This window comes from Kwoniella bestiolae, chromosome 6 (assembly GCF_000512585.2).
Source record: "Kwoniella bestiolae CBS 10118 chromosome 6, complete sequence".
In the NCBI taxonomy this organism is placed as follows: Eukaryota; Fungi; Basidiomycota; class Tremellomycetes; order Tremellales; family Cryptococcaceae; genus Kwoniella; species Kwoniella bestiolae.
In genome coordinates this window covers 802,372-826,441 of record NC_089246.1, presented here as the reverse complement: position 1 = coordinate 826,441, position 24,070 = coordinate 802,372, and the positions used below count along the sequence as shown (strand labels likewise).

At 47.1% G+C, this 24,070-nt stretch overlaps 11 protein-coding genes across 11 annotated transcripts; 3 read left to right on the top strand and 8 right to left on the bottom strand.

Moving 5' to 3' along the window:
* Window positions 1-47: 47 nt before the first annotated feature.
* On the bottom strand, window positions 48-863 carry I302_107503 (uncharacterized protein; the record flags this gene model as incomplete). Its single annotated transcript, XM_019193365.1, has 1 exon — window positions 48-863. One exon carries the CDS (start codon window positions 861-863, stop codon window positions 48-50), a length of 816 nt encoding a protein of 271 aa, XP_019044842.1.
* A 1,476-nt stretch (window positions 864-2,339) lies between these two features.
* Window positions 2,340-2,840, bottom strand: I302_107502 (uncharacterized protein; the record flags this gene model as incomplete). The annotated part of the gene is made up of 1 exon (XM_019193366.1): window positions 2,340-2,840. The coding sequence occupies one exon, from the start codon at window positions 2,838-2,840 to the stop codon at window positions 2,340-2,342; it is 501 nt and encodes a 166-aa protein (XP_019044843.1).
* Window positions 2,841-3,678: 838 nt separating this feature from the next.
* I302_107501 (uncharacterized protein) lies at window positions 3,679-4,978 on the bottom strand (the record flags this gene model as incomplete). The annotated part of the gene is made up of 5 exons (XM_019193367.1): window positions 3,679-3,846; window positions 3,961-4,405; window positions 4,507-4,652; window positions 4,737-4,858; window positions 4,939-4,978. 5 exons carry the CDS (start codon window positions 4,976-4,978, stop codon window positions 3,679-3,681), a joined length of 921 nt encoding a protein of 306 aa, XP_019044844.1.
* A 623-nt stretch (window positions 4,979-5,601) lies between these two features.
* On the bottom strand, window positions 5,602-6,851 carry I302_107500 (uncharacterized protein; the record flags this gene model as incomplete). Its single annotated transcript, XM_019193368.1, has 6 exons — window positions 5,602-5,769; window positions 5,844-6,303; window positions 6,392-6,537; window positions 6,632-6,643; window positions 6,698-6,753; window positions 6,812-6,851. The coding sequence occupies 6 exons, from the start codon at window positions 6,849-6,851 to the stop codon at window positions 5,602-5,604; spliced, it is 882 nt and encodes a 293-aa protein (XP_019044845.1).
* A 744-nt stretch (window positions 6,852-7,595) lies between these two features.
* On the top strand, window positions 7,596-8,891 carry I302_107499 (uncharacterized protein; the record flags this gene model as incomplete). Its single annotated transcript, XM_019193369.1, has 2 exons — window positions 7,596-8,672; window positions 8,748-8,891. 2 exons carry the CDS (start codon window positions 7,596-7,598, stop codon window positions 8,889-8,891), a joined length of 1,221 nt encoding a protein of 406 aa, XP_019044846.1.
* A 301-nt stretch (window positions 8,892-9,192) lies between these two features.
* Window positions 9,193-10,224, bottom strand: I302_107498 (uncharacterized protein; the record flags this gene model as incomplete). Its single annotated transcript, XM_019193370.1, has 1 exon — window positions 9,193-10,224. The coding sequence occupies one exon, from the start codon at window positions 10,222-10,224 to the stop codon at window positions 9,193-9,195; it is 1,032 nt and encodes a 343-aa protein (XP_019044847.1).
* A 1,012-nt stretch (window positions 10,225-11,236) lies between these two features.
* On the bottom strand, window positions 11,237-12,397 carry I302_107497 (uncharacterized protein; the record flags this gene model as incomplete). Its single annotated transcript, XM_019193371.1, has 1 exon — window positions 11,237-12,397. The coding sequence occupies one exon, from the start codon at window positions 12,395-12,397 to the stop codon at window positions 11,237-11,239; it is 1,161 nt and encodes a 386-aa protein (XP_019044848.1).
* A 648-nt stretch (window positions 12,398-13,045) lies between these two features.
* I302_107496 (uncharacterized protein) lies at window positions 13,046-15,692 on the bottom strand (the record flags this gene model as incomplete). The annotated part of the gene is made up of 13 exons (XM_065870470.1): window positions 13,046-13,077; window positions 13,159-13,625; window positions 13,689-13,803; window positions 13,871-13,930; window positions 14,014-14,158; window positions 14,221-14,253; window positions 14,330-14,389; window positions 14,448-14,545; window positions 14,721-14,823; window positions 14,895-14,940; window positions 15,082-15,170; window positions 15,253-15,396; window positions 15,555-15,692. 13 exons carry the CDS (start codon window positions 15,690-15,692, stop codon window positions 13,046-13,048), a joined length of 1,530 nt encoding a protein of 509 aa, XP_065726542.1.
* Window positions 15,693-16,482: 790 nt separating this feature from the next.
* On the bottom strand, window positions 16,483-17,478 carry I302_107495 (uncharacterized protein; the record flags this gene model as incomplete). The annotated part of the gene is made up of 1 exon (XM_019193373.1): window positions 16,483-17,478. The coding sequence occupies one exon, from the start codon at window positions 17,476-17,478 to the stop codon at window positions 16,483-16,485; it is 996 nt and encodes a 331-aa protein (XP_019044850.1).
* Window positions 17,479-18,439: 961 nt separating this feature from the next.
* Window positions 18,440-20,208, top strand: I302_107494 (uncharacterized protein; the record flags this gene model as incomplete). The annotated part of the gene is made up of 2 exons (XM_019193374.1): window positions 18,440-19,181; window positions 19,349-20,208. The coding sequence occupies 2 exons, from the start codon at window positions 18,440-18,442 to the stop codon at window positions 20,206-20,208; spliced, it is 1,602 nt and encodes a 533-aa protein (XP_019044851.1).
* Window positions 20,209-20,953: 745 nt separating this feature from the next.
* I302_107493 (uncharacterized protein) lies at window positions 20,954-23,644 on the top strand (the record flags this gene model as incomplete). The annotated part of the gene is made up of 14 exons (XM_065870469.1): window positions 20,954-21,118; window positions 21,210-21,217; window positions 21,321-21,456; window positions 21,573-21,661; window positions 21,707-21,776; window positions 21,848-21,954; window positions 22,099-22,204; window positions 22,287-22,346; window positions 22,408-22,440; window positions 22,512-22,653; window positions 22,730-22,789; window positions 22,853-22,943; window positions 23,075-23,544; window positions 23,613-23,644. The coding sequence occupies 14 exons, from the start codon at window positions 20,954-20,956 to the stop codon at window positions 23,642-23,644; spliced, it is 1,569 nt and encodes a 522-aa protein (XP_065726541.1).
* Window positions 23,645-24,070: the final 426 nt, after the last annotated feature.

Genomic DNA, 24,070 nt, shown 5'->3' with positions numbered 1-24,070 from the left:
TATACGAGGCTATAACGAGTGCCATTGGACATCTGCATGCTGCCATATCAACAACTCTTCTTCGAGAAGCCGGACCAGAGTCTTCGTAAAGCTCGTTTGCCCCGACTTCCCTCTCGAGCCTCATTGTTAAAGTCCAGTAATTCGCATTGGGATCGGGGAATGCTCAACAGTTTTGGTTGATATTGAGAGAGACTGTTTACGCTGCTGATAGTGACCAGGATCCCGGTTTCACCGGAAGAGGTTCGTATATTGAGTGGGCAATTGTGCAGCAGTTGTTCCGGGGAAAGTCGGTCAACCTTTTCAGAGGCGGAATCTGAGAAATTTTCACTCAACACTAGGAAGTTTGTACACCAAGCAGCCGTACTGAGATTATGAATCTCTCGCTTCAGATCGTAATCGTGCCCAGTATATGGATCACCGTCACTGGTTGTCTTCTGCTTGCTTTGCACAACCGTCTTGGTTTCCTGGGTTTCCCTGAGCTCCCTTCGAAGTTCCGAAATCACATCAGCCTCCGTTCGGCTGATCGCGCCAGGTAGTAAGTGGATATTCCTCGGAATGAATCTGCGAGCATATCGCATCTTGCCAGTCTTCTCTTCAAACCATGAGTCCGTTCTATCAGTGGGCAACACTGCAGCCTCATCTTCGAATAGGCAGGCATCGAATCCATCATATCTATCGATGGCATCCGATCCAGGTGAAACGCTCCCTTCACTGATCCTGGCCTCAAGGATGTGCTCTAAAGTCTCTCCTTGTTGGGCACTGTCCTGCTCAAGCTGTTTGAATCTCAAATAGTTGCCTAGAGGGTGAATGGCAATTTTCAGATCCCTTGCCGCCTGTTCATATTCCTTCTGCGCTTGTGCCATTGTTGTCTGAGTTACGACTTGTTGGCTGTCATTCGCTGTTTGCTCTGTCGCTAACATGCTGATCTTGTTGATTTAAGAGGATAAAGTGGAGCTGGAATGAGATCAAATGGCGCTGATCTACTGTGGATTCTTATAACTGTTCCGACACAAGTCTTGCGTTTTCTGATTATCACCTATGACGTACTTGTACTTGTTCTGAAACAGACTGAATGCCTATGATGCAGCTCCATGCCTTCGGTTGCTAGCGAGGGCCTCGATATCGACTCGATTTGTGGGCCTAGACCTCCCGAAGCTTCTGAATGCCTTCTCTGCGACGCTTTTATAAGAGACAAGGACCGAAGATTGAAAGGATTTCGCCCTTTGTACCGAGACCCGTTGAAGCGAAGAGCTGAAGCATGCAATCTGAAGCGCGAACGGTGCTTCTTTATGTCCTGCTTATAGGATCTGTCTCACCGTCTCAAGATCGAGTTAGGCTTATGAGGCGATTTTACATTGCGCCAGTCGCCTCCGCTTAGACCTCGAATACCTCAAAATGTGTCCACTGTGGCAGTGTCGAAAATCACTGGCCTTTGGTGGGATGTAGTTTTTCATAATTCTATGTTTGTAGAATATCAAATTGAGATGAGCCTGGTCATCGTAGAATCAGTTCTCCTGTCAGAGTTTACGGATACGGCAGGGATCATAAAAGACACCGAGACATGTGGTGACACTTGAAGAGCCCGACATGGCTCAGGAGTAACAACGTCGACAGACCATGTTTCATCCCCTACCTCGTAGTATTGAGCATCGTTTGGTCCTTTGAGTGGTGGTCAAAACTGCTCCTCATCGACGCTCTCAGGAGGCACTTAAAGGATGCTAGCTCAGCCATCTCCCAAAGTTCGAAATAAGAGCATGAGACGAGACAGTTTTTCCAGGTGCTTTCCCAAAAGACGCAGTAAGCTGATGCCTCGATTACTATGGTAAGGGTGTTTTGAAGTTTCTTGCCTGGTTTGAGCCTTTGGAAGCTCAAGGTGTGGAATGCAACCATCATTTCGCTCTCCGGGGGACACATATGTGGATTCAAAGATCATCCTATGCGCCCGTAAACTCTTTGCCCATCCGGAGATGCACATTCAAGACGTTCACAACCCATTCGTCGAATGTTTCTGTCCTCCCCGGTACAGTATACTGTAGACCGGGAGGTCTCGATAGAAAGCACTAGTCTCGGATTCAAGCTGGGAAGGACATACGGACAAACACACAACGTGCAATGGGTGTAGATTATATGCATTGGCAGGATAAATACAGTATGAACAGTATCCAATTATTAACGTGAGTGTGAACTTGATTTGCTACGATGTGGCACTGGAGGCCGGGCATTAAAAGTGCGCCTTTAGACCTTTCGTAAATTGACATAGTATTGTGTTTGTTCAAGTTATTGGCGTCGGGCTTATCGGTTCCTGCAAAGATATCTTTTGCTCCACTATTTCTGGAGCTTCAGGCTAGACTGAGAGTCGGATCGCCCCACGTATTCACTCCTGGAACCACAGATAGGCAGATATCCTTGACGATTCCGTGACCACTGAGGCCCTTCGCGTGTCTAGCGTTGAGGAAGTCTGTCAATCTCTCCGTCGCTTCCTGTTTCCAGAAAGGCTGAATTTTTGTCATATCAGCTATCCCTGGGAGATCATCTCGAGAAAGAACCCGGTGTTGATTCTCAGAGATGCCCTTTGAGTGAGTCAAAGCCTTCAAATCTGCCTCCACTTCCGTCTCAAGGCGAGTTATAACATTGGGAACAGATTCCTTCTCTTGTTCCATGGTCGAAGAGGCAATCTCACCATCTTTGTAAAAAGGGAAGCAAGGGATACGCAGATTCTCGACTGGTAAACAGTCACTGGGATCACCTATCCGCACCTGGAGCGAGAGGTATCGTCCGATACTGCCATTCAGGTCCAGCTTCATCATCCCGGCATGGAAACGGAGTTTCTGGCTCAACATGTCCTCGCTGGATTGTTTTGGGTCGTCGTATACGTGCTTGGAGACAGCGGACCGCAACAACGTGGTGGTAGATGTTTCGCAAATTTTGCGGATCTTAACTCTCACGTTTGTATCCAAATATTGTGCCAGGTCATCGGTAATCTGCAGAAGCCTTGCCTGTGCTGATCCTGGATCACAATTTCGTGTCCTCCAGAAATCCCCGGTGGGATCATCCTCTGCTTCCCGTGTCCCTGTTACAAGCAGACAAGCCAGTCTTGCACTTCGCCTTGAAGTCTAACAGGCTTCTGTAGCATCCAGTAGGTGTATTCCCGAGCGACATATTGTTCCGCTTCGGAACAGCCATGTGATCCGTGCAGCGTACTCCTCGAAAATTGTGTCAGTCGAAGTCAGTCTAAAAAAAGATTAGAAAGTTATCTCGATGATCGCTAATGACGTCCTTTCCTGGCGAGATTCACTTCTGGCGGACAGCATTCGCCACCACCACAAGACACCGCTTCCCGTTAGAGTTATCTGGCTGGGTCTGACGGTGCTGTGATAATGGACGGAAGACTAGCTACCACCCGAAGTTTCGACGTCCGCGTGCAAAAGAGTCAAAGTACATACACATCTCGCTAACTTATAACAGTGCATTTCTCCACTGAACTACATTATGGAAATCTCTCCACTGCAATCATGGATCTCAAGGCGAGCTCCGCCCCTAGAAGCATCAAGCAAAAGGAGCAACTTGTTCTTCAGCCCAAGCGATGCTGCAGAAGAAGGGGATGAGCTCATCCATCAAAAAGCAGAGATGTGATCTCAACAGGAAATGTTCGACTTGTCTGGATGCGAGGTACGGTACTTACATCCTTTCTACGTGCTTGGTGTCTTTGATTGCAGGATTGGGTTCGCCTTTCCTTCCCCATGGGATATAGTAGCTCCCATTCTGTTCTTGCTTCCCGGCTTCAAGGGACAACCCGGCCCACAAAGCACTCAAAGTTCCGTATTCGATCGGCCACAGAATAGGTCTCTGTGTGAAGGTTAAGTGTTTCTCCTTTCAGTACGAAGGCATTCCCATACTGATCGTTCAACCAGGCACACCATAGCTTATGTGTTCCCCAACATACTGTAGAGACACACTCACGGTCATGACCTGCATTGTCCAGGATCTATGTCTCATCAATTCTGATTGTATGTTTCCAGGATTGATAGCATGACAGCTTAGACCTCTATCCCCATAAGTTCGAGCAAAATGGACCGCATGCGCAACGTTGACAAACTTGGATTGACCGTAAGCTGCATTGGCATCTTTGAAACCTAGGTTCGGATCTTCCCAATTCAGCCCACCCTTCGGCGCCAGGAGCACATGAGCTACACTGCTAGTATTGATTATTCTGACATTGTTGAACCCTTCGTTGTTGTGTCGCTTTGCCGTGTCAAGTAAAGTGGGAAGAAGTAGGCTTGTTAAAAGGATCGGCCCGAGAGCGTTAACCCCTAATTGCAGATCCCATCCTTGTACGGTCTTGCTGCCGTTGGGAGGGTTCTGGACGCCTGCATTATTGAACAGAAGATCCAGTCGAATCTCCATACTAGGGTCGATGTATCACCCGTCAGCTGGGGAGCTTGACACCAACACAAGCTACCCTCTCAAGCTGTGCCGAACGATTTTTGATAGCTAAACAGCACCCACTTCGTGAATTCAGTTACCGTTTGCTTGATAGTGGACAGATCAGCCAGATCGAGTCTAATGAAGTGGATGTTTGATCTATTGGTCTTGCTCTTCAGATCTTCTATGGCAGCAAGGGCTTTCTCTTCCGATCTGGCCAAAAGATAGACCTAAGTATTCGAGTTGAAGTGAATCTATATCAACATGAATCCATTCCACGTTTATTGGCCTCTTATCGAACTGATTGTGCTTACAGTTGCATTCTTTTCCAATAACGCTTCACAAAGGTATTTACCAATGCCAGTATTCCCTCCAGTGACGATAGCTACTCTGCCGGTCTGGTCAGGCAAATCCTCGACGCTCCATGTTGGCTGTGCTGTTTCGCTGCGCCTCAGCTTATGCCTTCGTCAGATTATATGCGGACGCACGGTCTGCTCCGCAAGCGAAGATACTTACACGGAAAGAACTGTCGGAATATAGTGGCGAAACCAGACATGATGAGTGCGATTCAACGCCAGGTCTTTGAAATACTGTATACCTCGCATGTCAGCTCGAGCGGGATTCACAAAATAGGAGTTTGCAGCACCGGTTGAGCCCTCTCCTTATATAGGCATAAACAAAAGCAATACCGTAGTGTGCGGCGCCCGGTGACGATACCAGACGCAAACGCATGTGTTTTTATATGAATGACCATCAAATGATAAAATGGTCAATGACCGATCCCCAGGCTCCGAACCTTGTGGACCGACGGGGAGCGGAGATGATCTGGTGACTTTAGGGATGATAAGGCAAATTGGCAACGTATGCATCATAAGTCAAATGTCTAGCCTCTGACTTGCTTCCGTGCCTTGCTCTATGGTCTGACTAGGATACACGGCTCTGAAGGAGATACATAAATTGATACCAATACGTGATATAGTACTCCGATCCGTCATAAGCTCGACAGCTGACTAGTCCGTACAGACACATGCTAGCACTTGGCAGGCGACTTCACGCAAAAGGAGCGACTTGCTCTTCGGCCCAAGCGACACTAGAGATGAGGAAGGGCGTTGGTCGCGTCAATCCACATACCGAATTCAACTGGCGTTCGGAGAAGTGTGAGTGGAAGATTTGAAGTACTTACATCTTTTCCACATTATCAATATCTTTGATTGCAGAATTGGGTTTGCCCTTCCTTCCCCATGGGACATAATAGCTCCCATTCTCTTCTGGTCTGCCAGCTTCGACAGTAAGCCCCGCCCAGAGTGAGTTGAGTCGTCCAAATTCGACAGGGTAGAGGGTCGGTTTCTAACGCATTGCAATCCATCGTTAGTTCATTTACGTCTCACATTCTGTCGGTTGAAAAAGGGGGGTGAACCTACGACTAGAAGGTTGAATAATCCGCTCGCATGCCTAGCGAGATCCGAGTCAATCGTCCCAGGATTTAGAGAATGCGCGCTGATCCCCTGATCACCGTATTTCCTAGACAGGTGATCCGCATGTGCAACATTGACGAATTTTGATTGCCCATAAGAGTGTTGAGTATCCTTGAATCCCAGGTTCGGGTCGGACCACTCGAACCCGCCTTTGGAAGGAGCATAGGCGATGTTTCCCATACTGCTCGTGTTGACTATTCTAACGATGTTGGATCCTTTTTCTTTCGCTTCTCCTGAGCATTCTTGGGCGGTGGCTATGAGGGTAGGTAGGAGTAGCTGAGTGAGGAGGATTGGTCCGAGAACATTGGTACCCAGTTGCATCTCCCATCCTTGGGGTGTTTTGCTCCCGTTTGGGGTGAACATGACTCCAGCGTTGTTGAATAGGACATGGAGTTGGGACTCCTTACTGGAATAAACGTACGGTCTTGCCATTAGCGAAGTGGAAAGAGATTGAGGAAAGGGAAGGGAAGGTCCGAAGTGACTGTCATACTCACTCTGTGAACTCTTTAACCGATTGCTTAATCGAGGTTAAGTCAGCTAAATCCAGCTTGATGAAGTGTATATCAGATTTGTTGGTCTTTTGCTTGAGATCTTCAATAGCGGCGAGAGCTTTATCCTCAGATCTTGCTAGCAGGTATACCTGTCACAGTATAGTCATAAGTCAGTCGGGCTAATTTAGTGGTGTTCCGATCAACGACAGTAAAGGTCAATTGGGTAGTAAAGTCGGTACTCACTTTCGCATTCTTCTGTTACAAAGCCTCACTCAGTGATTTGCCAATTCCAGTGTTTCCTCCAGTCACAATGACTACTCGTCCGCTTTGGTCAGGTAAGTCATCAATTGACCAGGTAGGCTTGCCTGGGCACGAACGAGTCAGGCCATCATCGGTTTGAAGATCCCTCAATGATACACTCACCAGGAAAAACCTGTCGAAACGTTTCAATGATCTGGGCCATTGCCGCGATGAGTACTCGAGAGGATGTGATATCGATGTCTTGTGTCAAGGAAAGTTCCAAACCCGAAATCGCAAGGTGTTTATATAGATGGACGCATGTAGGAGTGGGCGAGAGAAAGTATGTGAGAGCACAGCTTCAGTTTACCAGTAGTCTCCTTTCACACGCATTTGCAGGTATGCCCGACATTCTCGGTGTCACAACTTTAGACCGAGCTATGACATGGGAAGTGATCGAATCTTTAGCTTGGCATGCTTATTAGTGGATATATAGTGGTACCAAGCTCATTAGAGTGGATTCAGTACACATCAAGTGGACCATACTATGGCCTGCGGTCAGACATCCCTCTCTCACACACGACAAAGCACGGCACAACAAGGACGAAGAATTTCCGACGGAGCTGTATACTTGACTTGTCGGATCCCGTGGTATTAGCGCCTTACGTAACGGATCCGATCCTTGGGGTATAGGTGGGAGTAGCAGATAAATAACTTGATCTGGGCGAGCTGGTGTTTGATGGTACCTTTTGTTCTGTTCTGTGCCTAGTGAATGATACGGATACCTTTGGTACAGTTCAAGATGATACTAGCAATGTTACGCGTTAACCCTCCCTCCTCCACCTTGGCATCTCCGATGAAGTGGAATGTCATATACTGTATCATCGATAACATCAGCTCATCAGCTCATCAGCTCACATCAACATCACAATCGACCATGGATTATCAGTAAAAACTCGCTGCTCTTACCATGCCATCATCCGCATTCGATGTAGAGTCCGGTCGGTTCAAGCACAAGAGAGGAGGTTCAGCTTTCACCCCGCCCTCAAAATACGGTTGGTCTTGGCCCAAGAAAGTATTCAAAAAGAAGATCACCTCGTACCTATTCGGAATCACTCTCCTCCTCATCTTGTACGCTTATCTGAGCGGAACGCTGGGCACATGGAAGAGGGATATTGGATACATACTCAGACCTCTATGGGATACGCCCGAGGGAGGTTGGAATTATATAACGCAGTATCCACCACCTGGTGATTTGAAAGATGCAGAAGTGAGGAGGAAATGGTGTCAGCTCCACGGTTGGGATGTTAGAACTGCACGAGATCCGGAACCACCAAAACTTATTGATGCCATCTTATTCTCAAGTGAACTAGATATGTTGGAGATCCGAATGAGGGAGTATGAACCATACGTGTCCAAATTCCTGATAGTAGAATCGAATATGACGTTCTCCGGGCAACCCAAACGTACCTATTTCCTCGATAATCGACATGAATTCGACTTCATACCAGAGAGTAAAATCGAGTATCACCTTATTACAGATTTCGAAGCAAATCTACCGGTTGGATCATTCGATAACGAGATCAAACAACGAACGAAGATAGGGAACGAACTGAGGAATTTAGCAAACAGTGGAGAAATTAGAAAGGGCGATATGATCATTCAATCGGATGTAGATGAAATAATCTCACGTCAGACATTACAACTTCTCCGAACATGCTCGTCAATCCCCTCACCTTTACATCTCAATGTCGACAATTATCGCTATACTTTCCAGTTCCCACTGAATGACGGAGGATACTACCGACCGAAAATTGTAAGATACGACACCATAGATTCCCTGGCGTATAATCATGGAAGAGCAAGTAACGATCTCCTAGGTGGTTCCGGCTGGCATTGCTCTTTCTGCTTCGCAACGATATCTGAGATACGAGCGAAGATGTTAGGGTATAGTCATAATGATAGAGTGAGGCATAAGGGGTTGTTGGAGCCTAAGAAGTTGAGGAAGACTGTTTGCGAAGGGAGGGATCCTTTCGATATGTTCCCAGTGAGTACATGACTGTCCTTAAGCTAAAAAAGGAAAAGGTTTTCAAGTTGGCTAAATGACCTTTTAATCTGATAGGAAGCGTTCACATTCAAAGATTTCATCGCTCAATCCGGTAGACCTCGTAAAGCAGACTCATTCAACCACGTCCCCATCGCACTCAAAGAAAGTCCCGACAAGTTCAGGTATCTGCTTGATGGTGGTTGCGAGCGACCCGAATGAGGATGATCTCGGTCAACAGCGGTTCACGCGCATTGGATAAGCTCAATATGGCACATCCTTACTCTAGCAAGATGGCCCGAAGACCAGGACAAGTCACAGGAGAGAGAGGACCACTGTAGTGATTGTGAAATAGTAGACATTCCAGTCGTTTTAGCTTCAGCTTCACGTTCGCAAGCTCACAACACATTAGAACATCCTTTCACTTCTCATCGAAATCTTGCCACCGCTGACTTTCGGTCGGGATGTACGATTTGAAAGGGTACGCCCCATGATTACACGATGAACGATGCATACATCTGGGTCAATTGACTTGACCATGAGAACGACGAGGCATCCTTCGTTTTCTCGAAGGCACGAGGTCCGAAAGCTCAAAGGCTTTTGTGCTTGGCCTTTCAATATCGGCGAACCAATTCAGATGAGTCGGAGTTTCCTTGCTGTCCACGTATGTCAATGTCAGAATGTCCTCTGGAAATCCCTTGACCCCCTCACTCTCCCAGGTTGCTACCAACTGTAAGCTGGTGGGATCATCCAGTCCCGACAGACCTTTCTGCGCTTTTTCCAAAATCATAGTCGAAATATCATCATCAAGTGCATCCGTCAACCACCTGTTCGTTTGGATCTCCGAATTCCAGCCATTCATATTTGCCTTGAGCGTGGCCTTTTCTTCAGGAAGAGCATCAATAAGAGCTTGAACTGATTCAGAGGCCGAATTGAGGAGGATCTCACGGATCTTGATGGTCCTTTTGGTTTCTGCCATTGACAATGCCTTGTTGATATCGCTGTCTGGTTTGAATAATGGACGATAGAATCTATCTACGATCTGGATGGTCGAACATTCAGGGGTGGACCATTTATAAGTGCATTTATACCCATTCTTGGTTTTGCCCTCCTCGACGCTTGTACCGGGAACATTGTAAGGACCCCACGAGTTTTCCACAGTAATCTCGGAGGGTAGGTAGGTCTGTATTTTGCGAAAGCCCGATGGAATGTCCCCAGCCTGTTGGATTTGGAAAACTTTGGCGACTTCACTCTTGATATGATCAGACGATGGCTTACTTAGACCCTCTATGAAGTTCTGTTTGAGATAAGCATCCTTCTCAAGGGGAGCATCTTGATCCTTTCCGGAATCAAGCTCCGCCAAAATGTCCGAGTAGATGTGTGGATCTGCGCGAGTTTTCAGGTTGTTGATGAAGGCTTCACCAAGTTTGTCGATCGTGCTGGCAAAGGTATTTTCATAGTTTGGGATCATGACTTCGTCAAGGGGTGCAATCGATCGGACAACCTCGCTCTGGGAATATAGTGAGGAGTCGACACTGTTTGGTTCAGGTGGCATTCTGAGAGTGGCGATTCGGTTTCCTCGTAACTTAATGGTAGCACGAGTAGAAAGGCTTGATGGTAGTTGCAATGGAGGATTCAGTTGGTTTGCTGAACGTGCTTCAGAAGGATATTTGTTTACTCTCAGTGGCGGTGAAGGTTTGTGTACACGGTATGCAGTCCTTTGTCCAGGTGCGGTCGTACAGTCCAGATACCTCTATCCTTTGTCATTGGAGGGAAGACCAAACATCTGGAGCCCATCTTCCGTTAGGAGTCTAGGCTCTATCGTTATTTCAGTATGGGTTGTTTCAGAGAACATCGACGAAGCCGTCAGACAAGCTCATGTAGCTTTCAATACCCCCTGGGGCTTTAACACCCCAGGTTCCAAGCGAGGTGGAATCTTGATCAAGATCGCAGAGTCAATGGAAATGGATCTCGATATCCTCTCATCCCTTGAGGCTCCGAGGCTCATCGTAAGTAGGCTGAAGAGCATATCGGAGCATGAGTCTTGGGCGCAGAATACTACAGCTTCCCTTGTCTATCGTACTGTGGTCGTTACTCCTAGTTTTTCAGATATACCGACTTAGCTGGTCTATGCCCCTCTTACGATATGCACCTTATTGTACCACTTGCATGGATAGTAGGGTTACATCTTCCAAGTCGGTGTAGGAGTTGATAGAACTTGAGTCTATTATAGACTACGAATCCGTTGTAACAGATTTCACTTGTGAAGGTTGGGTATCACACAAGCTGGTCATGATGCTCCGGTCCTTCTGGGAATATACAGGGAGGATGATACCCATGTCAGTGTTACGAACAATGTGACGATGTAGTGCAAGAGCCAAAAGAGCGAAAACGGTAGTTGACCAGTGGCAACTCAGGTGATGTACTTTTAGAACCCTGTCTTTCTGAGGCGAAAATAACAGCCAATTCACGGAACACTTTATTCGCACTACGGTAGCATTTCGTTGACACACAGCAGGCTATCTGGCGTCCCCCAGCCCAATCTCGTTAATAACCAAGCAATAGCCCTACTTTGAAAGCTTGGATTCCGGACAATTTCCTGCTATTCGGCTTAGATTGTAACTGGTTAAGAGACTCACGTTGGACAGCCAATCTTCGTGGTCTTCCGTCGCGTTACTGTCTGCATAATGTAACCAGATGTCCGGACCTCGGTCGCTCCCTTCGCTCAGATTGGCTGTGAAATACAGTCCGCCCGCGCTATGCATCCCGAATATGCCGGAGTCTCGTCTGTCGAGGAGCATATCAGAGTAATCATGACTGACCTGATCTCTTAGCGCCTCTTTCAGCCATTCTTGAGACGCTTGATCTTCCATCTTGTTCATCGCATTAATCGAAGGGTCACCCCACCTGCTATCGGTCTCCCTCAGGGTCCTGATTGCCCCGGGAACGGAATCGACAAGAGACTCCACGATTCTTGATGAATCCCCCGCTTCAAGTTTTCCAAAGACCTGGTTAATGGAGCTAGAAGGATCGAAACATAGTCGGTGGTATTTGTGTACGGGATTGGCAGAACGAGGTTGATCCGACCAATCGTAAGTCAATCTATATCCCCTCCCCAGATTCTTTTGAGCTCCTTCGACTGTGTCTGTCATGCGATAGGGAGACGTCGGGTGATTCATGCTGATCGTAGGGGTAAACTGCTTCCTTGCGACAACAAACGAGGAGGGGTCCAAGAATGTTTCGCAAAGTTGAGATCCCTGTAAAGCGGGTGCAGTGAAAAATCTATTTGCTATGATTTTACTGACATCATTGAAGATTTGATCTTTTGACATCTCTGTCAAACCCTCACAAAAATGCCTTTGGAGGAATGCGTCCTCATCAGCATCAGGGAATGGCTTACCCCCCTCCGACGGGGAGTCGCCACTCTCAGTCTGGATTAACAGCTTGATCGCTTTGTTGCACATTTCTGGGTTTCTAGATTTCACCTCTCTAACGAAGCTGTCGGAAATTCTTCGAAGGGCATCGACAGACGTTGACGCATAGGCATCTCGGAAGATCAAGTGGGTAGCTTTTTTGATCGGTCGCCTCGTTTCCGGGTCTAGCAGATCGATGGGCAAGGGACCCTGGGTTGTTGGATATGCGGAAGATGTAGGCGAGGGGATGCCGCTCATCTGCCCGGAACTTGAAGCTGATCCCGAAGAATGCTGATAGGATTGTGAATGAGACATGTCAACTGAGATAGTACAGTGTGTGGAGCTGAGTACCAACAGAGCAAATCGACCTATAAGTTAAGCTTGTTCAGATGGTTGTAAAGCCTGAATCAAGAAAGCACGCCAAGGCCTGCTTCTTATACCTTGTAGCCTGGTACAGTAGACCAGCTGAGCTATCAGAACAACAAGGGATCCACATTGCTTCCCAGTATGATCTCATCTTCAAAGAATATCATGCCCCCTGTCGTTCCTTTGAGTCACCATCAGTGTATCAAGGTCTAGACAACCTGCTACTCTGGGTCCCCTCTCTCGGTCTCTACCCGATTATGAACCGAGCTAGCCATGACGATCCTTACATGCAAAGCATGCGAAGCACCTTAAGACTTGGCCTTCAATGACATAATGCGCTATGCTCTGAGAAGGAGACGAACGTGATATTACGCTCAAACACAATATGAAATGGACCGCCTTACAACACGACAAGAGAAGAAGTATCTAGGGTACATAACACATGCGCAGCAATGTCCTAGCCTGAACACCTGTGTCGGTTGTAGGGTACGGTAACAATTACATTATCTTCCTGACCGTTATAACGGTGTGTTAAAATCTATGAAGCCAGCCGTAATCGTCCATCCGCTGTTACTGTCATCTCAAGGTGCGAGCTGATCAAGGCATACCTTTACGAACATTATCATACTCTGCGAATAGGATAATCAGCTTTCATCTCCTTCTCGCCTTCGAGATGTTTGGGATGATCCCTTAATTGCTATGTGACTTACGAGAATTAGGATAATTCAAATTATTCTTTGTCTTCTCCAACCCACCTCCGTACTTCTCAAAAGCAGTCACGACCGTATCGACTAGACTATACCCGATATTCAGGCAGATGCCATCATCGAGGTGCAATCTCCATTGTTTCAAATTATCCCATTCTCCCCAGATATCCCAGTCTTGCCACCCCCCTGCATACCCGCTTTCCACCGATTCGGTTTTCATGGATCGTTTTTGTATGTGAGTGAACGCCATGCCCTTCACCTTCCCATAGTTCCATTTCCTACAATAGCCCTTCAACCTATCCCAGATACCAGGCCAAATTCTATCAGTGGGCTTATCGTCCGCTTGGAGTCTGCTGAAATCCTGGTCGATCGACCAGTACATCATACCGCCCAGTTGATGCTTCATGATGAACTTGGCCTTTTCCAACCCCAGACGAGGAGTATCAAAGGATACGACGTGTCCTGTCGAGCTATCGTGACGGCCAATCAGCATACTTCGATATGTCGAGAGGGGGAGGGTAACCGCAACTGACTTGTCATAGCTCCACACCGAGCCTAGAGATTTGTTATAAAACATCACTGCTCCATCCAGAGGGAGATGCTTGATATCGTAGTTTCCGGGCTGATCATAATCTCCTCCACCGATATCTGTTCAGTCATCCCCGTCAGCTTATTTAGTACATGACGTGAGGTCTGTTGTCATGTTTGAACGTACCGGTCCAATTGGTCCACGTCCCTTGTGTACCGTTGAATCCAGTACCGTAAAGTGGCATACCTACAGTAACAATGCCACAAGAATCAATAATGGAATTAGCGGGAAGACTCGATTAGTACACAAGAGTAGACTCTCACACATACCGAGATTCAATTTTCTGGAGTCAATGCCCTCCGCGAGGTAATGCTCGACACACTGAGAGCCAGAAGCATTCTGATCGTTCGCTGGATTCGGGTCTTTGTATAGGTTAGATGCGGGCAAAGCGGTCGGCGTCCAGTCTCCAGAGAACTGTCCCACATTTGACAACAGCGTCAAAACAAAGACTACGACGAGCCAGGAAAAAATCTTACATCGTACGCCATAAGATTCCAGAAGTCGAGATACTGTTTGATACGTAAATATGATCAGCGCGCTCTTGTAGAATAGGTCGACCGCGATTTAATCTCGATCAGGTCTTACCCTGTCCATCCCCTTGGTATCTAGTCCTCCCCATCCGGTGACACCGCATCCCACAGCTGCCTACCAGGCCAGTTAGCAGCTGCAAGCTGAGCGAAGGGGGAGATAGACCTAGACTTACTGTAAGTTCGTAATAGCCACCACCGTTGCGTACAGCAGTCTGATCTAGCTCGCCCCTCAGCGACTTGAGCAATTCACTCAAGGCAGGACCTTGTTCGCCTTCGGGATTGTAGTCAGATCAACTCTTATCAGCTTACGCCAGAAGTTGGAAGGATGATCCAGGGGACTTACTACTCTAATACAAGGCACGACATATGGTCACATAGAAGAGTCAGCACAGGTATCCTAGATGATGATATGAGGAAGATACGGAGATAAATTGTAAGAATCTCACCAAAGTCGATGTCCAGTCCGTCAAACCCGAAACCGTTCAAGATAGATCCAGAAGTATTGACAAAAGTTTCTCTCCATTGGGCATCGACGATATTGGCGAAGTTCTGCGAATTATCTTCAGCGGTCAGTCCAGCCGATTTGGTGCGCGCTTGCTCAAAAGGGATGTTGCTCTTACGGGTGAGTATGTCCATCCCCCGATTGCAAGAAGGGTTTTCAGATGTCTGAGTGATAAACAATGTGTGATATCAACGATCCCCTGATTCTGTTGAGTGTGACCTCTTACATCCTCCTCGGACCTAGTCAAAGGTCACGCCTGGACCTGTAGAAGGATGAGGGGAGGTGATCACACACAACTCGCTTACCTGTTTTGCTTCTTCAACAGATAAAGCTGCTTCAAATTCCCATAAAGGTTATTCCCCTCCTCTTCGAGATCGTCACCGGGATATTCGAACTATAATGCCAAAGTCATTACCTCTAATCCTCAGCTCATCGACTGTATACAGGTAGGGGTGTCTTTCGCACAGCACACTCACCTGATGATCTGCCTCGGAATCATCCAGATATACAGTCCCATTATCAGGATCGACATTCGCAAACGCGTAATTGATGTGCGTGAAGTCCTGAACGGTTATGTTGGTGACCAGGTAATTCTGGGGATCGTAAATACCCCAATTTGTCTTTCAGTGCCACATCCGAATTCAAGAGTTATCAATCAGCATGTGAGCCCATATCTCAAAAGACAAATTGGATTGGGTTTCGGAACAAAACCCCATGCACTGCATGGTTTTCAGACCGTGGTTCTCCCAATAAAGGCGTTAACCAACGCAGCACTCACGAAATATCCCACATTCCTATACCCCGACCAAGTCTTCGTGTCGCAAGCTCTACAACTTCTGTCCGTAGGGACTGCCGCCCCAGCGGCGTAGCTTAGAAATGGTACTATCCCGAACAGGACTTTGAAGAGGCCGAACATCTTTGTCTTCTAGCTTGAGAGTCTGATGGAATTTACACTCGATTGTGCTCAACCAAACGAATGATGATGCAGCTTGGGCGTACGCTACTCAAGGTCGTTCAAGCTGACTTACTGTTTCTTGTTTTTGTTTTATCCGTAAAGACAGTATTATCCCAAGGAACGAATAATCGCCATATGCTGGCAGGTGAGTATGAAAGGGAGTAAGGGGTAAGGGATCTGAACAAAGTCAGTCGAAAAGGGACGGAGTGATAGGTGATAGAAAGGACAAGAGATGATCATCTTTCGCTCTTCTTTTCAATCATAAACCTAATTTACACAGTTGCCTTTGACACGATAATCCAGAACCATCGGTCTCGGTCATCATTCTTGAAATGGAAAATAAACAAAGGATAGCTTAATCAGCACAAGCATTTTGGATGAAGGGGCGAATGCATGATCATTAGCTTGATAGACTTATCTTTGAAACAGGCACAAAAGAGGGCACAGATCGTTTAGTGAATAATTGATGGACTACACCTGAGAGAAACTACCTTCGGAAGATCCTCACTTTCAGTGGGTCGTACCGCTTGAAAACCAGGTAATGAGGTAACTCAAAGCCTACCGCCGCTCGGACCGCTGTCGGCCAAAGGGAACTAGCATAAACTAAATTTATGGTCTCATATCAATGCATACCGTTCTATGTACACTCTCAATCACTCTGCTCCTTCCCAGATTCAACTTGAAACATGGCTGGCTGATGGTTGAGCTTCCATACCCATCCAGATCCCTCATCCAACATAACTCCAGATATCTACCCACCCTCTTCATCCCCTCCCTCACCATCTCCACCCTCCTCCTCCTCATCATCTCCACCACCTCCTCCGGCTCCCCCGCCGCCTCCACCACCACCACCACCACCACCCTTCTTCTTCTTCTTTTTCTTCTTCTTCGCTCCCTCCAACGGCTCACCCGCAGGCGCAGGTTTCCCAAAAGTCAACTCCCCCTTCGGGAGATTATCGCCCGTCCATCCGTACCCATTCCATCCCGGTGCTAATCGGCCAGTGGTAGATTGCCAGCCATTCTTGGATTTATCTGCTTGACCGCCGTATTCCGCCCAGGAAGGTAACATCGGATAATGCACCACGACGGAATGACCGACTTTCCTCGAATGTTCTTGTGCCTGCAGTTCGGCCGCGCTCAAGGGATAGAGAGATGGAGAAACAGTCGTAGGGGGTTTGGGATAGATGGGAGTATATTCGGGGAAGTAAGAGGCGTGGTGGTGCCATGAACAATCTGATCCGGTCGGTGAGGGGGTATCTCTTGTTGTGGGGAGACGACTGCCTTTGGGAAAATCTTGATAGGATCCGGTCGGGGCTTGATTAGAGGTTGATTGGAAGGGCCAGTGCATCCAGGATGGTTTCTTCTTTACCTTCTTGTCTTTGTCCTTCTCGGGAGTAGGGTCTGGAGTAGGCAGACCATGATTGATGGTGATACCCGGCAATCCCTCGCCTTGAGTTGATGGGGTGAATCGTACTCCCTTGGTGGGTTGGGGTTTGTATGATTTTTGGAGTTTCTTGGGATTGGGAGTATTGGGTCGATTGGGAGTGACATGGGATTCGTCCCATGTTATATCCATTTTGGGTATTTTGAGGATCGATTTACGACGGCTCAGACCATTTGACGTGGGGTCTGGAGTGAATGATCGTTCAGCTGGGAGAAGGTTGTCTGTGGATGTTGGGTGGAAAGGTTCAGATGAGGGGATAGTGAGTGGGAGTGGTCGGTGGCGAGAGTTGGTGAAGTGCATCATCTCGATTTCGACTGGGGAGTGAAGGGTATTTAGCTTGTGAGGGGTGAATGCAGGTCATTGGTGGGCAGCTTTAGAGTGACGAATGAACAATGAGAGAATGTTTTGTAATGAGTGCAATGACAATAGGGAGTTGGGATGTGAATATAAAGAGGAAGAACAAAAAGGTTTGAAGATGATTGTAAGCTGACGGGATGAAAAGGTTTGATGGATTGTGAGTCAGAATTCATTTGCCATCAGACTGACTGTCGGTCATCGCCTAGATCCATACGTTCGTCACAAGATACACAAGACACAAGGAATGATCAAGGTGTTTCTTCCCTTCTTACCATCATCATCACACCACTTCTTCCAATTTACGCGTCTTCAATTGGTAGCCTTCGCGAGAGCTGCAGTCAGCCTCAGTAAAACATCGTCTTGTGCATGAAACATGTGATTGTATCATGGTTTGAGAAATGCGACGATTCATCTGATTGTCTGCCTCGTGTATGGTCCGGATTTGACATGAATCCAAGGTGAACAAAGGACTTTGTTTCATACACAATCAAGGCTGATTAGTTGATCGTACCTGAAAATGAGACTGGTAAGCTATGACCTCGAGGCGATCTCAACTTCTCTTTTCATTGTTCATTGTTCAATGCGCTGATGAGGAGTAGAGGGTGATATCCACCTAGATGTATAGCAGACGTTGATGCTTTCTGCGGCTTGCTAGTGTAAGTATGCGAGCAAACCATTATGACTTATAAGGGTAGAGCAGACCTTTATGGTTTCTTGGATGGATGACTTATTTCGTGGCGCTGCTCGGCCGGGTTTAAACGCGCGCTCCACGTGTCATCCTCCCTTCCTCCACTCTGTGACTCTCGAAGGAAATCAAATGTCCTTGTCGGCTTCTTCATTGACTGTGACAGATATCGTTAACTTGATCACATCACCTCAGCATCTCAGAAGTTCCAAGCAGATCTCAATGGCCCACCGCCATGTCTTTCCAATCATCTCAACAGCCCTCGCTGGTCCTGGTCCTTCATCCATAGCACGATGCCTTCAACCTTCCTCTGTCAAACGGCCCTTCCTCCTTTCTCCTGTCTATTCTTATCAACCCTCATCTATACCGCGTAGATGGTCCAGTACGAACTCACCTCTACCCAGCTCAGAGAAGAAGAAGGCGGAGGAAGTTGTCGACGATGTATGGAACCTACCTCCTCCACCGTCAACGACAAGGATTGAAACAGAAGGAGGTAGAGAGGGAGGTTTACCTATACCTGAAAATATAGCTACCAGCTCAACTTCGTTCACCGGTACAGGCTCAACAGCTGGAGGCAATATAACAGAAAACGACTCGACCTCATCGGATCCCTCCGGTATAAACCAAACTCCACAGAATATTGGTCCATCATCTGACACTCCATCCGAACCTAATCATCCTACCATTCCTTCATTTACCTCATCAACTTCCTCAGGCCCTTCGCTCAAGTCCAACGATACATCCAATTCATATTCGTCATCATACTCACCAAGAATACCCACGTCCATATCCATCCCACCAGAAGTTCGCGAACGCATGACCGAATGGTCCACCACTGTCCTGCAGCATTCCAAGAGGGTTGCCAAAGATGCGCAGAAGAGTCTGATGGATTTGGGGCTGAAGGTGAATGAGATGACGGGGTATAAGGAGGTGGAGAGGCTGAAGGGGCTGGTGTTTGAGAAGGGTGAGTGAAGCCGTCCATCCCTGCTGACTAGGATGTGTATCCTCTTCCTCTGTCCTCGCTTCTCTTGTTGTACATGCAAAGCCTATACTAGGCACCCATCGAAAATGACACTTCTAAATCACAAAAGAGCAGTATGCACTGACTTTATTCATATCGTCATGTAATAGAGGACAATCTCCAAAAACTGCGTGAATCCGCCCGTTCCGCCAAATCAGCCTACGACGAAGCCGTCTCCCTCCGTTCCAACGCCCAGCGAGATGTCAACTCCCTCCTCGAACGTAAACACTCATGGGACGATTCCGACGTGCTGCGCTTCACCCACCTAGTCCGCCAAGACCATTCATCCTCCCACGCCGTCGCCAGAACATCAGACGAGATGAAGGAGAAAGAGTTGAAAGTGGACAAAGCATTCAACGAGCTTATGCAAACGATCTTGCAAAGGTATCATGAAGAGCAAGTCTGGTCGGACAAGATACGCTCGGTATCTACCTATGCAAACTTATTGGGTCTGGCGCTTAATGCTATCATATTTTTGGGGGCGATAGTGATTGTGGAGCCTTGGAAGAGGAAACGACTGGTGAATAAGCTGGAGGAACGGATGAGCGATATGATGCGTCAAGTTGAGAGTGGTTTGAGGGGACTGGAAAGTCAGATTCATGAGGGGACTGTCAGGGGGAATGTGACGGTTGGGGATCTGGAGATGGTCTATCCCCTTGCCACTCAAATGGCTCCTGATACGAAAGTAGAGGAGATAGCATCTACAGAAGAGGTGATATCACCCATGGAAAAGGTGAAGGATACACCAATACTCATCGAATTGGCTACTCCACCTTTGGATACTCTTGTCCCTCTTCCACCCACCACACCGATACTCGAGCCGATATTCAAAACCCACATAGATGGATTACCTCCTTACCTAAACTCCATTACTCAGCCATCGCAGGAAAGAGACATGGCACTAGCAGGAGTGGCCGGTGCGGCGTTGATGGGGATGCTCATGACTTTGGGGAAATGGGTGTTTTCATGATGGACGATCAGTCAGGAACGTAGATCAATAGATTGATTGATATTTGCATGCATGTTGGTCATGTTGAGGAAAGGGTACTGATGTTGATGTTGATGCTGCGCCAGGTCTTTCGGTCTGATGGTGACTTGATATTGATAATTGCGCAATACTAACCTCCCTACCTACATTCCCCTGATCTAAGACATACTGTATTCCACAGGAACTATCTTGTTCAACAATTCTGGCACATATCATCTGCTTATTTTCCAACTGGCCTATTGCTGAGCATGCACCAAATATGTCAAAGAATGTCTCACTACCAAGAACGACCTCATCCTTGTGGGGACGAGCACACACTGATCTCCCATCACAGGTCTCACTCTTAAGAAACGACAAATTGGCATTCAGATCTCGTAAAGCGATTAAGTGATGAATCCATCAATCCATCAATCCATCAATCCATCAATCCATCAATCAATCAAACAACGTGTCGTTAGTTAGTGTCAACCATCTATTGATTGGTCTCATGAGCAGACGATATCTCAATGCCGAGCACATCTGATTTGAAGCTTGATTCGACTAATTAAACAAGGAACAACGTTGGATGATCAATCACTGCAAAACAGTGTCAAACGTATAAAACAGGTGAACGAACCCATATCTGATCCCCATCTTCTCTTTCATCTTTTCATTGTTTCTTTCATCTTCTCGTTATCCTACTCGTTCTTACCTCACCTCACCTTGGTGTGGCCAACATCGTCGCAAGATGTTATTCTCCTCTTTGATTGTATTACCCCTCATCCAACACGCGGTGGCAATAACCATCCCCCGAGGTGGTGTTCATCCGCCCCACTCTAGGCCCAACCTCGACATCGAAGGTAGACAGTCTGATGGGATTGGATGGCAGGGGTATAGGAGTGTGGGGTATTATGTGGGTTGATCTACTGTATTCCACTTATCACGCATGCCGAAATTTGCGGTTTAAACGTTTACTGATCGTTTTCTGATTTCCATCACTTTAGCCTAATTGGTGAGTGTGTTTACACTCGTCCTAGACATTTCTCACCGTGTTGATACATAAACACGAAGCGTATTATGTACCGTTCTGACTCGTCTTTCCAATCCTGATATAGGGTGATATACAACGCCGACCCATTCGCAGTCACTAACCTCACTAGCACCGACTTCACCCACATCATCTATGCATTTGCCAATGTCGATCTGGAAAGTGGTCAAGTCTTCCTGGGAGATGATTGGGCTGATACGCAGGTGGGTAGGGGATCAACTTAGTCTCTTCACGTCATATTATCCATAAGAACCTTTGAACGTTCATCCGCTGAATGATTTGATGTAATCTGCTGATCTCACTCGGTTCTTGTACTTAGTACCCTTATCCTACCGATGATACCAACGAAGAGGGTAATAACCTCTATGGGAACCTCAAGCAGCTTTTCCTGTTGAAACAACAAAACCGGTGAGTTTATCCTCAAAACTCTTCAGTGTGAGAAACGATGAGCAGACCTCAGCTTTTACTCTTGTTTGGAAACCTAAAGATTCAACTAGGTATCGGAGGTGCCACCTATTCTTCCGTAAGTGATTTACACCATATACCTCTCCCATTCCCAAGGTTGCGATTGATGACACCCTCGTACCCAATCAGAACTTCAATGGTATCACCTCTCAACAATGGCGAGAAACATTCACCAACTCTGCCGTCGATCTAGTCACCAATCTTGGGTTTGATGGGCTGTGTCTTGATTACGGTGTGTCCGTCTTGCTTGTTGTATCTCACGTGGGACACAGCTGATACGATCATTATCTCTGATGTATAGAATAGTGAGTGTTGGCGAAAAGATGCGAAACGTGAAGTGGAAGTCGGCTGGCTAACAGTTGACACTGTTTGATCAACAGTCCCTCAAACGAACAAAAAATTCCGCTTGTTGACCTTTTCAGGAGATTACGACTTGGCTTGAATTCGGCTGCTAGTCAAATTGGAGGAGGTCACTTCATTTTATCTGTAAGCTGAATACTCTACTCCGGGGCTACTAGTCCATAACACCGTACAGCTGACCGGAGACTTAAACGGTGATAATGAATAGTGGGCTGCATCTTGCGGTGCATACAATTGGGCTACCCAGGATGTACCAGGGATGGATACTGTAAGTCAATTTATCATGTTTCGCGACTCCACAAGAAGCTTGCTGACCAGTGTGTGGGTAGTACCTTGATTATTGGAATCTCATGGCTTACGACGTAAGTATGGCTACCTTGTATTATGTCCTCGAAGTTTCTGGCTAATCTTTTGAGGTTGACTCATACTTTAGTTCTCCGGACCATGGACCGACACCGCCCTCCCCGCCTCGAACCTCTTTCCCGATGAACGATCTTCCGATGTCGGTGCCTCAGGCTCACAATGCTTACAACATTACATCGATGAGGGTGTGGACTCGAGAAAACTCAATCTAGGTATGTCACATCGTTTTACATCATGCACTCTCCCTGTGTGTGGGTCGACGCTGAGTACTATAATATGAGGTTACAGGTATGCCACTTTACGGTACGGGTTTCACAGGTACCCAAGGGATGTGGACCTCTTGGACAGGTGAGTTGGCCAAAGCCTCGGAAGTCGCAAAGATAGCAGCTTACCTTGGACTTGAAATGGAAGGCACCGAGCAATATGATGTCTCCGAGTTACCCGTCGATGGAGATACCGTCTCTTACGATGCGATTTTGGGTGGGTCGTGGAGTTATAACCCGTAAGTCGTCTTTCTTATAAGATAACCCTAAGTGACGATTATCCTTACTGTTTCCCTTTCTCTGGTTCTCGTGACTTCATCGTATGTCCGATGAATAAGGAAGAAACTGATTCATACGTCTTACGCTATAGATCAAACGGCAGAGTAGTCTCCTTCGACACACCTACCCTCGCCCTCCAAAAGGCGCGATACGTCATCGAACACAATATCGGAGGAATGATGTATTGGTCCATCGACGGTGATTACTCGAGACTCCGACCTGCCGGCGCTAGTCTACCAGATAGCTCGAATGATTGGGATAAGAGGGGTCTCAGTGGGAGGAACAAGAAAGGAGGTGAGGAGGGAGAGGGCGGTGGACATGGTGGACATGGTGGACATGGTGGGAATGGGAACTGTACGGAAGAAGATGACGGGCATGGCCATGGAGGGCATCCTGACTGTACTGGAGGTAATGGAGGGAACGGGGGTAATGGGAACAACAACACAGTACCCATCAATACTGCTATAGGGTATAGTCTGGTGGATACTGTCGTTACTGCTTTTAAGAGGTATGGAGGGGGTTTGGATACGACTACTAATAGATTGGAGTACCCTACTTCTGGTGAGTGCTGTACACATAGTGTCATGGCCAAGAATGCTGACTTTACGGCATCTGTATGGAACTGGTAGAGTACGACAATCTTCGAGCTGGATTCCCCTAATTACTCAATCTTAGAGACGGGTGGTCCTTCTCAGTGATGAGATCCATTGATACCCACACGTTCTCATCGACTCCCTTGTTCTGAATCCCATAACTTTGCGGTTTACTTTACCCGGACACTACTCTTTCTTTTTCTAAGAAATTATGATATAATTTATGGTAGCGGGGGATGCTTTTGCTTTTGCTCGAGTTACGATTTTCCTTTCCTTTCGTAGTAGCTGTAATACGATGGCTCACCAAATGGCCAATGAATGGAATGACATGTGTTGTGATATTGTTCAATCCTTAGGGGTTCATCTCCAAGTTATCATCGATACTGTACATAATCACAATCACATCATCCTCCGGCAGATATAATCTACATGATCATCTCCGATCTCAATCTCGCATTTCGTTTATGCTGGTAGCATCTCATGAAATCCACGTC